This window comes from Taudactylus pleione, unplaced genomic scaffold, assembly GCF_031769625.1.
Source record: "Taudactylus pleione unplaced genomic scaffold, aTauple2 ptg000046l, whole genome shotgun sequence".
Lineage (NCBI taxonomy): Eukaryota > Metazoa > Chordata > Amphibia > Anura > Myobatrachidae > Taudactylus > Taudactylus pleione.
The window spans coordinates 9,274,428-9,292,346 of record NW_028284448.1 but is presented as its reverse complement, the minus strand read 5'-3'; the positions used below and the strand labels follow the sequence as shown (position 1 = coordinate 9,292,346).

The following is a 17,919-nucleotide window of genomic DNA, read 5'->3' as shown; positions in this document are numbered from 1 at the left end:
ATACAATTTTCCTTCCCTCGCAGAAAGGTGCTGTCCCACGTCCCCGGTGCAGGTAAACAGCTATTCCGGGCCGCCTCTCCATCCATCCTGTCTCCCACCGCCCCCTCCCAGGTTTAAGGGACGCATAGAGAGGAGAAGACCATTCCAATGGGGACTGATGGGTAGCTGCCAGGAGGGTGATGCAGGACTGTGACTGGCAAGAGGGTGCAAAGTGAGCTGCCAGCAAGGTGTGAGGCAGGGGCTTGGCAATAGAGGGGGCTTCAGAAACTTATCATGGACTAGCAGAGAGAGGGGGCATTGCTAATATTCGGGGACATGCAAAAGCTGAGGTACAGGGTAATAGGAGTGGGCAACATGGCAGAACCCAAAGGGAGAGGGAGGTGATAGTTCTGGGGGGCAAAGGGACGGGAGCTCTTACCTGTGGCTGAGCTGTCAGACAGCAGAGGCTGCCGGCTCCCGATCAGCCAGTTTTATTTCTCCGGGAGGTGGTCCACCACGCAGATCCTGTCTCCCGGGTCCCAGCCGCACTCTCCACAGACAGTGTCTCCACCACCACGGTCCGTCTGCACTCTGCAGTGTCGGGCGGCTCTTCAGAGGAGCTTTCTTTTATTTACAGACTAGTGAAGCCGGCGGTAGCGGTATATGGGTAGGTATAGATGCGGTGGAAGGAATTGGAACGGCCGGGACCCTGGAGACAATGGAGCCAGATGCCCCCTTCAGGGCTGGGCGCCCGGCGGCAACTGACTCCATTGTCTCCGGGAGTTCCGCCACTGCATCGTAACAGGAAAACATAGGAACTATGGGCAGATTTTCAAGAATGCACACACTGCTCGATATCAGGAAATTGAGGCCAAGATTTTTGGTCTTGACTGACAGATCAGATAATTGAAGGAATGTATTTGTGGATGTTTTCTAACCATTTTATCAGTGACACGCTGAAACAATTGTTCATACACACTATACAATAAATGAGGCCGATCACCTGAGTATTCGCAAATGGGCAGAATAATTATATATTGTGTACCTAGCTTTACTCTCAAAAGCTTTAATTTATGCTAATTTACTATTCATTTCTTTTGCAGTTCCCTGTGAAGATCATAAAACTTGTATCGACTGTTATAATACAACAGACTGCTACTGGATAACATCATTGAATGGTAAGTTATAGTAAACTTTAAAAACATTGTCATAAACAATTTTCATAATAATATGTACAATATATATTTGCCGGGTCGGTATGAAATCCCGACGGCGGAAGACTGGCAGTGAAGATCCCAACAGGTAAGTATTTTAACTATTTACTAACCTAACCTCACCCCCCCTAACCCTCCCTTAGGGGTGCCTAACCCCCCCCCCCCCAAGTCTCCTGGGGGAGGGGGGTTCCTAACCCTAAGACCCCCCCGGTCAGCGCCCGCCGCCTGGCTTACCTTTGATGGGTAGGCTCCCGGCGTAGGTAAAATGACAGCATTGGGATTTCGACGCCTTTCATTAGACCCCTGCCGGGATTAGACAGTCGGGAAGCCGGCGGTCGGCATTTAGACCACCTGGTTCCTGACTGCATCCCTATTTGCCATCCAGTGGCTGATTCTGAGTTGGGAGCAAAGCAAAATAAGAGCAAGTAACTTTGCCCCTTGGTAAAAGCATGCTGGTGGGGCAGATGTAAAATGTGCAGAGAGATTAAGATTTGAGAGGGGTGTGTTCTAGCTCTAAATTGCAGTGTAAAAATAAAGCTGGGCGGGAGCTGGACTGCACACCCTAATGTTAAACATAAGAGGTGCTACCAGACTGAGACTTGTAGTGCCATGCAGAAAAAAATAAAATAAAATGCAGGTGCACACTTTAAGCACAATGCTGTACATTTCAGAATGCCATGCGTTTACTATCACTATAGATCGCATCATATTGATGCAAAATATAGTAGTTCTAAAAAAATCATTCACGTTTATTTGCCTTTCCAGGGAAGCGATCCGAAAAGCCAACATATGTCTAATTATGTTAAATACACTTATTTATTTAGGAATACTACTAAATGTTAGACATAATTACTTTTGGTGTATGTGCCGGTTTCCCCAGGACAAATGATAATGACATGAGCAGCTATTTGCTGGCTGCATTGTACCCACAATATATGGTGGACTAATGTAGCCCATTTTATGGATGAGTAACCATCCAACATATAGGAGAATTTAGACCACACAACACAGGGAGATTTGTTTTCTTTATCTTCCAGATTAATTTTATACAATTATCCCTGATCATTTTTAGCAAGAATCTTACTAATAGTTACATTCTAAAATAATTATATTTTAAGAATGTCTCCAAAAAGAGGTTTCACTTTTATCTCTGTGTCTGTTCAGAGAAACGACTTCTGTTATTTCAGTATTTAAACATTGGGGAGCACCACCAACGACCATAACCTTGGGGAACACACCAATATACTATTTGTACATTGTTGGTAATTGGTTATGTGAAATATAATATCTTATAAAGTCTTGTGCAGGCTCAAACCGCAACCGTCTGTTTCAATGTTAAAGATGTGTAGAATGTGCCCATATGTATTATTTGGCCATGTAGTTTAGTTTTAGTTATCATTGACCAGTAAAAGGAAACATGATTTTAAGTATGTGCTTATTAGACCTCTGAGCTTCAGATTAAGGCCCGGTATCCAATTAACCATGATAAATGACAGTGGCTAATTAACTTGCCCGGGGCTATTCTATTAGCCCCGATGCCGACACTTATCAGGGATTTTGTTTCGCCTGCCCACCAAATCCGTGATAAGAAGCCATTTCTCTCCCTATCGCAGCAGTGAAAATACATAGGTCCGTGACTTTTCGCAGGTCCTATGTGTTTTCGTGAGAATAACAGATTTTCAGACGTAAAAAACGGGGTTTAATTGGATACCACAAAAAAAAAAATTGGCGAAAAACACCCGAAAATTGTCGGGGGGAAAAAAAATGTTTGCATCCGAGAATTTTTCACTGCTAATTGGATACCGGTCTATGTGCTATGTACAGGATATAAGAGCATTTTGATTCCACAGTTCTGAGGTCTCCGGCGGGCATTTTCTTGCAAGGTTATGGCTGTCATGGCTCCCCTTCTGCAGAGGCAGGGTGTCCGACTGCTACCATAGCTGGACGACCTCCTGTTGTTGGCAGGTCTCCAGAGGTACTCCACTGATGGTTAATCAATTGGAAGAAGTCATCCCTAACTCCATCCCAGAGGATGCTCCATCTGGTCGCCCTGTTGGATTCCCAACAGCAGACAAGATCTCCAGTTTACAGAAGCCAGTATGCAGATGTCTCCACAGTCACTGGGTGTCAATCCACTCAGCGATGCAGGTTCTGAGGTCTATGGTGTCGACATTCGACAGTTTCATTCCAGGCCTCTGCAGAAACTGCTACTCTTCAGGTGGAATGGATGACCCCATCAGATAAAGTCACAGACGATGGTGCTCTCTCCGGAGGTTCGTCTGTCCCTGTCTTGGTGGCTACAGGCGTTTCATCTAAGTAAGGAGCGCCCCTTTTGGATTCCGGATTGCGTGATCATGATAACGGATGCCAATCTCCGGGGTTGGGGCAAAGTAACTGGTCCGCGCTGTTTTCGGGGTCGTTGGACGACAGGCGAATCAGCCCTGCCCATCAACATATTGGAACTTCGGGCAGTCTACAGGACCCTCAAACTGGCCAAACATATACTTCACGGGAAACCCATTCAAGTTCAGTCAGACAACGTCACAACCGTGGCGTACATCAACCGTCAAGGATGACAGAGGTGTCACGCATTCTGACATAAGCGGATGGTCATCTCCCAGCCATATCGGCTGTGTTTATTCCTGGAGTTCTCAGTTGGGAAGTGCACTTCCTCAGTTGTCACAACGTGCATCTCGGGGGATGGTCTATTCACCAAGAGGTGTTTCAACTCCTAGTGGACAAGTGGGGCCTTCCAGAAGTAGACCTCATGGCCTCCCGACACAATCACAAACTGCCTGTGTACGGGTCCAGGACAAGAGATACCGAAGCGATCTTGGTAGACCCTCTGTCATTCAAGTGGACTTTCAAGTTTGCATACCTGTTTCAGTTTCACTGCTTCCTTGAGTTCTTCGGAAGTTCAAACAAGACGGAAGTACGGCCCTGCTGGTGGCACCAGCTTGGCCCAGACACCATTGGTACTCAGATCTGCAGAGTCTCTCCTTCGACGCTCCGTTCCTACTGCCTCAACGTCCGGACCTGTTGTCTCAAGTCCTTGCCTTTAGCTGGACCTGGGTCGTCTGTCTTTGACGCCGTGGCTCTTGAGACATCCCTCCTAAGGTCCAAAGGATTCCCAAGCTCTGTAAACACTATGCTCAGAGCACGTAAGTCAGCCTCTGCACGGATCTACCACAGAGTGTGGCATGTATATTTTCAATGGTGTCAGCCCAGAGGTTACGATCCCCAAGTGTTTCAGATTTCCAGTGTTTTGGCCTTCATTCAGGCGGGACTGGATCTCTGTCTCCGCCTAGCCTCACTGAAGGTGCATGTCACTGCCCTCTCAGTGTGTTTCCAATGAAGGATTGCTCCTCTTCTGGATGTCCGTACCTTCTTACAGGGTGTCTTTCGGATTAAGCCTGCCTTTGTCCCCCCGGTGGCTCCTTGGGATTTGGCTGTAGTTCTTCAGGCCCTCCAGGGCCCTCCCTTTGAACCCCTGGATTCAGTGGATCTCAAATGGTTGACGGCAAAGACACTGTTTCTTCTGGCTATTGCTTCCGCTAGAAGAGTGTCAGATTTAGGGGTGATCTCCTATCGCTCCCCGTTTCTGATATTTCACCAGGACAGGGCTGTGCTTCGGACTCGCCGTGGTTTCCTTCCTAAGGTTGTTTCTAGTTTCCACATTAATGAGAAAATTATAGTTCCGGCCTTTCAATCTCCAGACCTCTCAGCAGGTGAGGCCTCTTTGGATGTGAACCGTACCAGTTCCCTTCGTAAATCGGACTCCTTATTTGTGCTATATGGATTTCACAAGAAGGGTTGGCCAGCCAATAAACAAACATTGGCTAGATGGCTTCGTATGGCTATCTCAGGGGCTTACACTCAGGAGGGCCTTCCTGTTCCGCCTTCTGTTAAGGCTCATTCTACTCGGTCTGTGGGTTCCTCATGGGCAGCTCGCTGTGGCGCCTCGGCTGTTCAGCTGTGTAAGGCGGCCACGTGGTCTTCTGTCCAGACCTTTTTAAGGTTCTATAGATTTGATACCTTTTTGCCTCTCGGGATGCTTCCTTTGGGCGCCGGATTCTCCTCTCAGCGCAGGAGCCTACCCACCCTTAAAAGGACTGCTTTGGGACATCCCCCAAGGTCTCCCTGTGGAGCCTAAGGACCCTGAAGAAGAAAATGAGTTAAGTTAAGGACTTACCTTTTTGTTAACTCTTTCTTCGAAGTCCACAGGGCACCCACCCTGACGCACCTGGCTTCAGATGGGCTTTGTTCTGGTCGCCGGTTTTCCGTCTCCTCTGTGAGAATGTGATCTTGTGTGTTCCAGACTTCCTTCTCTCTTCTCCTCCTCCGGCATTTGGCTCGTTACGAACTGAGGTGCCTCTGGCTCTGGGGCGGGGTATAGGGAGAGTGGACCTGGTGCATCATCGGAGTTAGAATTTAACTGCGTAGTGCCCGGATTTCCTATCCATCACCTACACCTCCAAGTACTCCCTGTGGACCCTATGGACTTCGTAGAAAGAGAGTTAACAAAGTTAGTTCTTACCATAACACACATTATTTTTTAAACTAGTCTTTTTGCATTCATGTTTAAATGAAAAAAAAAAAATCTTGCTATGTATTAGAAACCTTGATCTATCACGTTGTAATGCTTTCTAACATTAACAAACCAAAGTTATTAAGGTTTGATATGATTTATTTGACATCTTTCAATAAAACCAATTTTAGACTAAACATAATTAAAACATGCAAAAGCACTTTTCAGAGAAACGCACACAAAAAAGGAGTTAAGCATTAGAGCTGGAAATGTCACTGCATTAAACATTTTGAGTAAAAACACTAGTTTAGAGGCCTTTTCAGTTTCGAAGCTTCGAATGAACTAAACCAAAAGAAGAAAAAATTCTTTCTACAAGCTGAAGATGCTTGAGCAGTCAGAAGTTGTTAAATAATGGGAAATACATTGGGGTTAACTTTTTTGCTCGTCCACCATTCATAAGATGATACTTGTGACACCACAAGTCTTTCTTTCTAGCACTCAATAGGACCGAAGGTTTTGAATTGAAATACAAAGGTAAACATGGAGATTAAACCTTGAGGTGTTTCTCTGTATATTGCCTGTTTTATGTGTTGGTGTTTACTCTTTAAGATTGAGAATGTTAGCTGTGTTTTTTTTTCCTGCCCTATGGGATTGATGGGGGAGACGTCTTAACTTGATGCAAGGCAGATTTAGCACCTCTCTTATCTGGTTCATACTCCCTATATCTCTGTAGCGTGTGTTTATGTACTGCATTGGTTCAGCTTACTTAGGATAAAGTCCACAAGCAACAAGCATGTGGAATAATACCAGTCACGGTGTTAATAGCATAATAATAAAACCAGAGTGTTATTAAAAAAAAAAAAACAAAAAAAAAAACATTTGGTTTAAACCAGCCAACCCTGCTTAATTAATACCTCGGTCATCTGATTTAACCGCCTGTGCTCAACCATGGATATCTCTAAAACCTGAGCTGTTGGGGTGCCTTGCGGGCCGCGTTTGTGAATCTGTGGCTTATTTACTATTCTGTCTTCTGTTTAGTCCTGCACCGACTGCACTTTAACGCAATTGTCAGGAACACAAATTAAGGAAACTGTATAATACAGGTGCAACCACTGAGTTGTGCTATTGGGTCATTCCATGCCAAATCATCAGAGCTTCCTACCTGACCATCTCAGATTTTCATGAAATTTGTTAGGATGATGGCCTGCATAAAGTAACTTTCATATGTAAAATTTCAACCCTCAGTGATTATTATTATTTATATGGCGCCACAAGTGTTCCGCAGCGCCTTACAAAGTACATAAACAAATAAGTTTACCAATGACTTACAGTACAATACAATACAATACAGGACAAGGAACATGGCTAATATACATTGCTGCATTAGCGACCATAACACCCAGATAAGCAATAGAGCAAAGCAGCCAAGTGTTTGGTGCCCTAGTGGGGAGTAAGAAGTAGATGAAAGTAGAGAAGGAGAAGCACAAGAGGGTAGAGGGCCCTGCTCGTAAGAGCTTACATTCTAAAAGAGAGGGGCAGACAAACAGGTGTGATGGGGTAGGCAGGGAAGAAGGAGTATGTAGCAGCAAGTTAAGATGAGAGCTGGAAGGCTTTGATGAAGTATTGGGTCTTGAGAGCCCATTTGAAGGATTGTAGAGAGATTGAGAGTCGGATGGGAAGAGGGAGAGAGTTCCAAAGGTGGGGAGCAGCGCAGGCAAAATCTTGGAGGCGGGAGTGAGAGGAAGTAAGTGGCATGAGAGGCGGCGTACATTTGTTAAACGAAGTGGGCGGACAGGAGAGTGAACGGAGATGAGGTCAGAAATATAAATGGGAGTGGATTGGGTGAGGGCTTTGTAAGTGAGTGTGAGAACCTTGAATTGGGTTCTGAAAGGGAAGGGGAGCCAGTGGAGAGCTTGTAGGAAAGGGGAGGGGAGTCAGATGCAGAGCGTTTGTAGAGGAAGATGAGCCGAGCAGCAGCATTGAAGACAGACTGGAGAGGGGAGAGAAGTGATACACGATGTTCATGCAACAGGGTTGCAAACATTACTAAAAGTTTTTAAAATTTATGCTTGCAAGGTCAACTAAAACGAATCCTAACTTTGCTTCTAATTGTGGTAGACCCTTTCATGTTGGTCTTGTTTTGAAGGTAAGGGACCAGAGTTTTCAGAAAAAATTGTTTATATTAAAATATTGACATCTACATTTCAAGGTGACATTGTGACCTTTGACCTTGAATATCTAAAAAGTAGAAAAAAAATTGTACATAAAGGGGCGGATTCAATTAGCCGCAATAAAATTAAAACTTAACCCTGGAGATGTTTTCGCACTATTCGCCAGTTTTGGAGCGATATTTTTTAGTCTTGGCAGTGCGCGCTCCCATTTTTCGCCCTTTTCCTATTACAAAAGATGCATAAGTGCGAAAACTGCGCATGGCGAAACCAGCGAAAAGTACAGCACATTTTGGGGAAATCAATCTGTACCCCATAAAAAGCCTGACATCGGAAATCAATATAGAAGTGTATTAATAGCCCTAATAAAGTATTTTGGGTTCTTAAATTGTGTAAATTGGCTGTTACATGTTATTTGCATAAGTGTTGAAATGATAAAAGGCAATATTTCTACTTCAGGGTCCATAGAGTATCCACAGGATACCTTGGGGTATAGGTGTGACGTCAGTCGCTGGGCACCATAGAGTTAAGCTTTTCAGCCTCCCAGGATGCACTAGGGTCCCCCTCCTATACCCCGCCCCCGAGCCAAGGCACCTCAGTTTAGTTTGGTGCCCGGCCGGCGTCGGGTGCACCTGTCGGAGTGGGGGCTAGAAGAGCCCCTGAAGCTTTCTTCAGTGCAGCTGTGGCTGCACATCTGGATGTACAGCATGGACAGTCAGTCCTGACGTCCATGCTGTCTTCCCTACACCCCCGCCGGTACCAGAACGCCGGTACCGATCCGGGGATGCTGGTGAGCATCTGGGGTCACAGCTAGCGGTGACCCCAGATGTTCCGGACCATGGCCGGATCCAAGGGGGACAAAGGTAAGCAGCGGGGTCCCGCGGTGGGTCCCCGCTGGTCACATGGTCCTAAGTCCCCAGGCAGGGGGCTTCCTGGGGACTGGCTGCAGCGTGGAGCCAGGCGACCAACCTGCGCTTTCCACTACCCCCTGGGACAGCGGACCGCGGCAGAGCGGTAGCGCTGCGGCGTCCCAGGGGTTAAATGCATGCCAGGGGAGCGCGCCTTCCCTGTCTCACAGCCGGCGCCTCCCCCGCTGCACACAGCTCTCTCTGCACGCTGCCGACTGGTCCTGTGGCAGCGCTCCTCCCCCAGGCCAGCCTCCTCTCTGCTCCTCGGCGGCCATCTTCTCAGAACGCATGGTGAACGCTGCTGGAAGCGCTGGACGGAAGCATCGTGGTCTGGGTCCCCCCGCATACCTCCCCTCCGCTGTGGCTCAGGTCTGTGTATGCAGCGCTGTGTCCTACCAGGCCCTGTGTCTGTGTAGTTGAGTGATCAGCGCTGTTAGTGCAGGAATTGTTATTTCTCTGCATTGTATGTGACTGTGCTAGCGCTGCCTGTAACTTTTCTTCTCTAAACTGTCAGCTTTATTACTGTCCCTGTTCTTTCTGCTAAAGCCCTTGCGGTGCGGTGCTGCAGGGTGGTCTCTCGCCTATTTAATACTTAATTGGTGAGAGAGGTCACATACGTGGTGCCATCATGTCTGAAAGTGATTTTCCCCTCCGGCTACAGTGTACCACGTGCAAAGTACCGTTAGCGGAGGGGGAGGGTAGCGCGGAGGGCCTTTGCCGGCAGTGTTTGTCCATGGCGCGGCCTATTACGGTTACAGCACCGGTACAGGAGCCGCCCTGGGCTTGTTTCGCTCAGGCGTTAACAGCTTTAGTGGGCCAGTTAGCTCCGCAGCCCGCGTTTACTCCGATGGGTTTGTCCCAGCAGTCTGTGGTGTCGTCACCCATGCAGGGGTTCCCACGACAATTGGTGGTACCCCACAGTCTCCCTATTTCCCCGCTCCCGGGTTCTCAGGAGCCAGCGTGGGTTAACTCCCTGACGAGTTCTGTACAGCACTTGTCGGATGTGTTGCAAGGGGAGTCTGTGATGCGGCTTCATAAAAGGCCGGTGGCGTCTCTGTCCGCTCCTTATGAGGATGACGAAGGGACGTCTGATGATGGGGAGATTCTGGATCCTTACGATCAGGAACCTCTCCATACTAAGGACGCTGATGCTAAGTCCAAAGTATATATTCCTGGACTTATTCGGGCGGTCCGCACAGCCTTGGTGATTGAGGACGAAGTTCCCCCAGCGGCTAAATCTAAGTATGCCTTTTTCAAAGATGTGAAGGGCGATGCCACAGTCTTTCCTCTTTCGGGTCAGTTGGTGGACCATTTAGAGGAGGCGTGGAAACAGCCTGGCAAGCGATACCAGCCGCAGAGACGCCTGGCGGTGGCTTATCCATTCGCGGATAATTATTTTGCTAAGTGGGAATCCCCTCCACAGGTGGATTCTCACGTGACCCGTCTTGTCCGTAGTGCCACATTGCCGATGCCATCCATGTCCTCCCTTAAGGATGCTACGGACCGCAAGGTAGAAATCTGCCTGCAGTCCGCTTATTCCCTTGCAGGGGGGGCAGCACGGCCGGCTATGGCCATTTGCTGGGTTGCCAGAGCGATGGAGCGCTGGGCGGATTCATTAGAGGCTTCTTTTGAATCCGACTGTCCGGCCGAACAGGCGGAGTTGATTGGCAATCTCCGTGATTCGGTCACCTACATCAACGAGGCGGCTCTAGACATTAGTACTCTGGTGTCTAGAATTTCTTCAGCAGCGGTAGCTGCTCGTCGCACCTTGTGGCTGCGATCCTGGAAGGCGGACGCAGATTCCAAGAAAGGTCTGGAAGCGTTGCCGTTTACCGGAGAAGTTCTCTTCGGTCCGGATCTGGATAAGATTGTGGCCACGCTGGCGGCAGCCAAATCTGCTTGTCTCCCGTCGGCCGCTGCTCCTTCTGGTTCTGGACCATCGTCCTTTCGGTCATCTAGGGCCCAGGGCAGGCCCAAACCACAGTCGTTTCCTCGACAGGCTGGCCCTAAGAATCGGTCAAGCCCCGGAAGCAGGCATGGAGTACCAGACGTCCGGCCCCCAAGCCAGATGACAAGCCTGTGGCCTGAGGGGGATCCCAGGGTGGGAGGCCGCCTGCTACAGTTCGCCCAGTGTTGGTCGACCACTACGACAGACACTTGGGTTCTGGAGGTGGTTTCCCACGGATACGCCCTCTCCTTCCGGCACAGATCCCCGGCTCGCTTCTTCACCACGAGTCTACCATCAGACCGGAGCAAGGCTGCGGAAGGTATTGCACACTATGCTCCAGGCTGGAGTTATAGTGCCTGTTCCATTCTCCCAGAGGGGCCAGGGTTTCTATTCAAATCTATTTTTGGTACAGAAACCCAATGGGTCATATCGTCCGATTCTCAACCTCAAAGCACTCAACAAGTCTTTGCGGGTCCCGAAGTTTCGGATGGAGACCCTACGGTCCATCATTCTGGCGCTGGAACCTGGGGACTACATGGTGTCATTGGACATACAGGACGCTTACCTGCATGTCCCTATTCTTTTGCGCCATCAACAGTTCCTCAGGTTTGCAATCCGCAGCGACCACTTCCAGTTTCGGGCGTTACCTTTTGGCCTGGCAACAGCACCACGTGTTTTCACCAAGGTGATGGCGGTCATGGCGGCTTCTCTGCGGCTGCAGGGAGTCCGCATGTTGCCGTATTTGGACGACCTGTTATTGGTGGCAGGATCTCCAGAGCTCCTGTTACGCCACTTGGACCTGACCATTGCACTGCTACAACGGCACGGCTGGCTAATCAACTGGCAGAAGTCCACTCTAATCCCGTCTCGGAGGATTCTGCATCTTGGAGCCTTATTGGACTCGGGACAGCAAAGGATCTTCGTGACGGAGGACAAGATCTCTGCTTTACAGTCAAGGGTGCGCAGTTGCCTGCACAGCCGCCGGGTGTCCTTACACTCGGCGATGAGGTTACTGGGCTCCATGGTGTCGGTGTTCGACATGGTGGAATACGCCCAGTTTCACTCCAGACCTCTGCAGCACCTGATCCTGTCCAAGTGGAACGGGCTGCCTCAGTCTCTGAAGTCCCAGACGATTGTGCTCACCCCGGAGGTTCGCCTGTCCCTTGCGTGGTGGTTACAGACGACCCACCTCAACAAGGGACGTCCGTTCTGGGTTCCAAATTGGGTCCTGTTGACGACGGACGCCAGTCTTCGGGGCTGGGGAGCAGTTTCGGGTCCACACTTGTTCCAGGGCAGGTGGACGCCGACAGAAGCGGAGCTTCCAATAAATATCTTGGAACTCCGTGCGGTCTTCAATGCTCTCCAGCAGGCACAGCGGTTTCTCCAGGGTCGCCCGGTGCAGGTCCAGTCGGACAACGCTACCACCGTGGCCTACATAAACAGGCAAGGAGGAACTCGCAGTCGGGCGGCTCTCGTAGAGGTCTCTCGGATCCTGGTTTGGGCGGAGCGCAATCTTCCGGCCATATCAGCGGTCTTCATCCCGGGAGTGCTAAATTGGGAGGCGGACTTTCTAAGTCGCCAAGACGTTCATCCGGGGGAATGGTCCCTGCACCCGGACGTTTTTCAACTACTGGTGGACAGGTGGGGTCTTCCAGAAATCGACCTCATGGCGTCCCGGCACAACAAGTTGCCGGTGTACGGGTCTCGCACAAGAGACGAAGGGGCGTCTCTGGTGGATGCTCTGTCCGTCCGGTGGACGTTCCGGTTCGCATACCTGTTCCCTCCGGTCTCCCTTCTTCCACGGGTAATCCGGAAATTCAAACAGGAAGGAGGGACGCTCCTGTTGATAGCTCACGCGTGGCCCAGACGGCACTGGTTCTCAGACCTTCAGGGTCTGTCCGTGGACAGTCCTCTGCGGTTGCCGCTACGACCGGACCTTCTGTCTCAGGGTCCTTGCCTTCACCCGGACCTGACTCGGCTGTCTTTGACGGCGTGGCTGTTGAGACGGCCATGCTGAGGTCCCGGGGGTTTTCCAGCTCTGTGGTGCGTACCATGTTACGAGCTCGGAAACCGTCTTCCGCGAGGATATACCATCGCGTGTGGCATACGTTCTTCCAGTGGTGTCAACCGAGAGGTTATGCACCGCGGGAGTTTCGTCTGTCTCGGATTCTCGCATTCCTGCAAGCGGGACTAGATCATGGGCTTCGCCTTGCTTCTTTGAAGGTACAGGTTTCGGCCCTATCTGTCTGGTTTCACCGTAGGATTGCTACAATCCCGGATGTGCGCACCTTTATGCAGGGTGTTCTCCGCATTCAGCCGCCCTTTGTTCCACCTGTGGCGCCTTGGGATTTGGCTGTGGTCCTGAGGGCTCTCCAAGGACCGCCGTTTGAACCACTGGACTCAGTGGATCTTAAATGGCTAACAGCTAAGACTGTTTTCCTTCTGGCCATTGCTTCGGCCAGACGTGTTTCTGAGTTAGGGGCTCTTTCTTGTAGACCCCCTTTCTTGGTTTTTCATGGGAACAGGGCAGTGCTCCGCACTCGGCCCGAGTTTCTTCCCAAAGTTGTTTCCCAGTTTCATGTTAACGAGGAAATAGTTGTTCCGGCCTTTAACTCAACGGGTCTTTCCGTGGGTGAGGCCTCTTTGGATGTTGTGCGGGCCTTAAGGACTTATGTTGACCGCATTTCTTCGTTTAGGAAGTCTGACGCTTTGTTTGTCCTCTATGGCTTCCGTAAAAAGGGTTGGCCTGCTTCAAAGCAAACTTTGGTAGCCTGGATCCGTATGGCTATTTCTGAAGCTTATCTTCATGAAGGCCTACCGGTCCCACCTTCTCTGAAGGCTCATTCCACTAGGTCTGTGGATCCTTCGTGGGCAGCTCGACGTGGTGCCTCGGCAGTTCAGATCTGCAAGGCTGCTACGTGGTCCTCTGTCCATACCTTCGTGAGGTATTACAGGTTTGACACCTTCGCCTCTCAGGATGCTTCCTTCGGGCGGCGGATTCTCCTTTCTGCACAGGAGCGTCCCCACCCTTAAAGGATACTGCTTTGGGACATCCCCAAGGTATCCTGTGGATACCCTATGGACCCCGAAGTAGAAAATATGAGATATGGTAAGAACTTACCCTTGTTATCTCTATTTCTACGAAGTCCATAGGGTTCCACAGGACTCCCGCCCTGTCGCACCTGTGCTGCAGATGGGCTTTGCTCTGGTCACCGGTTTTCCGTCTCCCTCTGGTGAGAATGTGATTCTTGTATGTGTCCAGATCTTTTTTCTCTCTCTTCCTTCTCCTCCTCCGGCCTATGGCTTGATAACTAACTGAGGTGCCTTGGCTCGGGGGCGGGGTATAGGAGGGGGACCCTAGTGCATCCTGGGAGGCTGAAAAGCTTAACTCTATGGTGCCCAGCGACTGATGTCACACCTATACCCCAAGGTATCCCGTGGAACCCTATGGACTTCGTAGAAATAGACATAACAAGGGTAAGTTCTTACCATATCTCATATTTTTTTGGAAAAAATAATTGCTGTAGTTAAATTGGGTTACATTAAAATGGGTGCTAGTGTCTATAAAGTGTAGTTTTAAAAAAATGTTAAAAATACACCTGCTGCAGCCACCTTCAATCCTAAAAACACCTGTCTCATCCATACAGCCCCCCAAAATACTAAACCCATTTTCCAACACTTTTAAAATGTTCACCCTAAAAATTACATGTCATTATTAGGGGTATTAACCTATTTAAAAAATTATATTTTTGCCTACTTGGTCATTACGGAGGGTGTCCAAGTCCCCACATTTTTAGCCAAAATCGGTTAATTTGCACATCTTTTCACATTCTCTGAGATAGTGAAAACTTTTTGGCGGTTTCTGTCTGAAGTTTTCATACGTGCGACAACTCCAGGCATGGGATTGAACGATACGCATTTAGGTGCGAAAAAATCGCACATGTGAAAACTTATCACGTAATCGCGGCTTTTCGTGTCTAATTGAATTCCCCCCCCCCCCAAAGTATGTTATACAGTTAAATACACTCTCTTTGGTATAAGTTTCTTTTTGGGAAGCCTTTGGGAGCAGGGTTAAAATAAATTAAGTGTGGCAATTGAACCCTTCTTGCACAAACCATGCAACTGGCAAGTTTAGACTTGACTTGTAGTGTCTCTCTTTGTTCTCAGGCTGACTGCAGCTTCTGCATTGAGAACTAGTGATTCAAGGGACTAAGACAGTTCATCTAATACAGTTTATCAGTGAGATGCATGCATGTATCTTACTGTAAAAAGCTTAGAGTTAAATTAAAATAAAAGATGACGTGGGGTCCCCCCCCCCTAAAACAGAACTAGCCCCGGACTTTTCATAGCCAGTCCTGGTTGTGTAAGTATAGGGAAAAAAAATGCGTAGGGTTCCCCCTGTACTTGGCACAACCAGCACTGAGCTCTTATCCTGTCCTGGTTCTGGAATAGCAGTGGAAAATATGCGTAGGGTTCCCCTGTAATTTTCACAACCAGCACCAGACCCTTTCTAGCGGGGGGCGCTGATGCCACAACCGGGCGCCCCAGCCCAGCCAAAACATCAACCCTGACTGCTAGTCAGCTCAGGCCAGGGATCCCTGGAGAGTTGGGGACTCTGTATCTGTGTCAATTCGACCTGCTCGTGCTAAAATCGAAAGCATAAAGCAGGTCTATTCATTTGGGGATTTGAAGTTCGATTTTGTGCTCGATTTCAAATCGAATAATAGAAAATAAGGGATTTGTGTGTTAGTCTACGTACAGGTACCAATGTTCGATTTTGAGTGGGATTTTAGTAAAATTCGGTTTTATGTTCGATTTTGCCTTTGTAAATCTCCAAATGCAAAATCGAATGTGAAATCACATTAAAATTAAAATTGAACTTTAGTATATTTACCCCGAAGTGTTGCAACCCATTTGATATTAAAGGTCACAGCAGCAGCAGAAAACCATTAAGGAAGGTTCTACCATGGATGATTGAAATACTGCCACATGTCTATAGTGATCAAATGATTGGTGGTAACTGTAGGAAACAAATAAAAAAGTATTTTTAACTGCTGAGGAAGGACCAAGCACATCAATTGATGAGGAAAGTGACACAGAAGTGGCAACATGCTGGACTGAATCAGCTTTGCAGTCATTAAATGAAAGTTTAAGCAGTGTGGGAGCATCACAAATCAAGAGGAAAAAAATGAAAGAAGAAAACTGTTGCAAAAGGAAAGCTGTAAAAATTGCAGAAGCTGTAAAATGTTTTTTTCGTATTATGGCGCCCTAGACTATCAGCATTTTTTCTACAGCACCCCTGGGCCAACAGTTTCTTATTGAGAAATTCAGCAAAAATTAAATGAAGTAAATTGTGCTTATACAGGTCTGAAACTAGGATATTTGTCACCCGGTGCAAGGCAGCAATTTGCGCCCCCTCCCTTCCTGTACCTGCATTTTGTCCTTGCTCCTCCATAAGGCAGTGCACTACTCAGACATCCCTGGTATAGTGACTTACACACCATAATGTCCATTACACATTATGCCACACACTGTAATGCTTATCACCAAAGTGCCACTTACATATTTGCCTGACACCATTTTATGCCCCACAGTAAGGCTTCTAATTACTTTAAAATTACCTGCTCATTGTCAGGGGTTTTATGCTCATTACCATTTCCATGCTCTTTGCCAGGGGGCTACATGCTCGTTGCCAGGGGATTTCACGGGAGAAGATGCAGCTTTCAGCATCTTCTGGCAGCGCCAGCGTTCCCAGCACTTCCGGGAACGCTGTGTGCATTGCGCTGGCCTAACAAATACTAGAGGTCCAGTAGGACCTCTAGCATCTGTCTCCTCCTTGGCGGCGGCCATTTTTGGAGGTCTGTTTTCAGCAGAGTCCATGCGGACGGCTAGTCCGCATGGAATCTGCTGAAAACGGCCATCCAATAATGGCCGCTGTCAAGGAGGAGACAGACAGTAGAGATCCAGTAAGGATCTCTAGCATTTGTCTCCTCTCTTGCGGCGGCCATTTTTGGATGGCCGTTTTCTGAATCTGCAGCCCCCAAGCCACCGCGAGTCAGGCTTTTTTTTACCCCCTGCATTCCAGCACACGGTGCACGTGCACCTCTAGCCCCCCCTCCCCCTAGTTACGGCCCTGGCTTATATGTCACCCTTAGGTTCAGTATATGGTGGTTGACAGGGCTGTGCTTCTTTTTGATTGCCAGTTATTAACACTGGTTTTGCCTATTACACTGACTAAAAATAATTTTATATGGTACTGGACCACGAACCCGAGGCATTCCTGCAAGGACCCTGAGGCACCCAGTTTGGGAACCACTGATATATTCCCTATTCCAGCTGAGGAACCTGTGTGCCTGATAATAGTCAATGTTGTGATGGTGTCATACTGCAACAACTGAAAGAAAAATTTGAAGAGACCACAACAAGTTACTATTTTGACACTTCTTCAAAAAGACTGCAGTATTAGAAAAATAGAACAACAATTTCCTTAGGCAATTAACTACATAATAAGAAAAGCAAAGCAATTAGTAAGAGAGTCTGGCATTTTGTAATCCCCAAATTATAAACCAGGTAGAAGCTTGGACACAGATATTGCTGAGAATGAAGAACTTCTGCTGCAGTGATGTCAGCAGGATTATGCCTGGTAAGAAAGACTTTGTGACAGTAAGAAGTGGTGGTGCCAAAGAACACATACAAAAGAGGCTAATTTTGAATAACCTTTCAGAATTCTATGCCCACTTCAAACAATCACATCCCGATATAAAAGTGAGGTTTGCAAAATGTGCCTCTCTGCATCCCAAACACTGTGTTCTTGTGGGAGCAAATGGTACACATTTTGTCTTTACATCAGAGGCCCGTATTCAATTAGTTTTACACCTGCAATACTTTTACGCATGCCGGACTTTTCACCTACATCGCGTATTTTAGCTGCGGAAACTTATCGTGTGCGCCCCCGCTATTCGCCATATTCAATTTCAAAACACGCAAAAACGCAACCCGGCGAATGCAAATCCTTCGAAAAGTGCTGTCCGATTTGGGGAAATCAGCCTGACACCCCCTAAAAGATGCACTAATATTGGGGATCAATGTACATGCCTCCGAATAGCCCTAATAAAGCTATTTGGGGTACTTAAGGTGTATCAATGTCTTCTAATTAGCATCTTTTGCTCTAGTG

The 17,919-nt window shown here is 48.2% G+C and overlaps 1 protein-coding gene across 1 annotated transcript in view; it reads left to right on the top strand.

The window, feature by feature from the left end:
- The window catches only part of CD164 (CD164 molecule), a 36,582-nt gene that overhangs the window by 5,315 nt on the left and 13,348 nt on the right, over positions 1-17,919 (top strand). Inside the window, exon 2 of the mRNA XM_088460471.1 lies at positions 1,083-1,157. Coding sequence (XP_088316597.1) covers positions 1,083-1,157 — 75 coding nt within the window. The remainder of the gene's footprint in view (positions 1-1,082; positions 1,158-17,919) is intronic.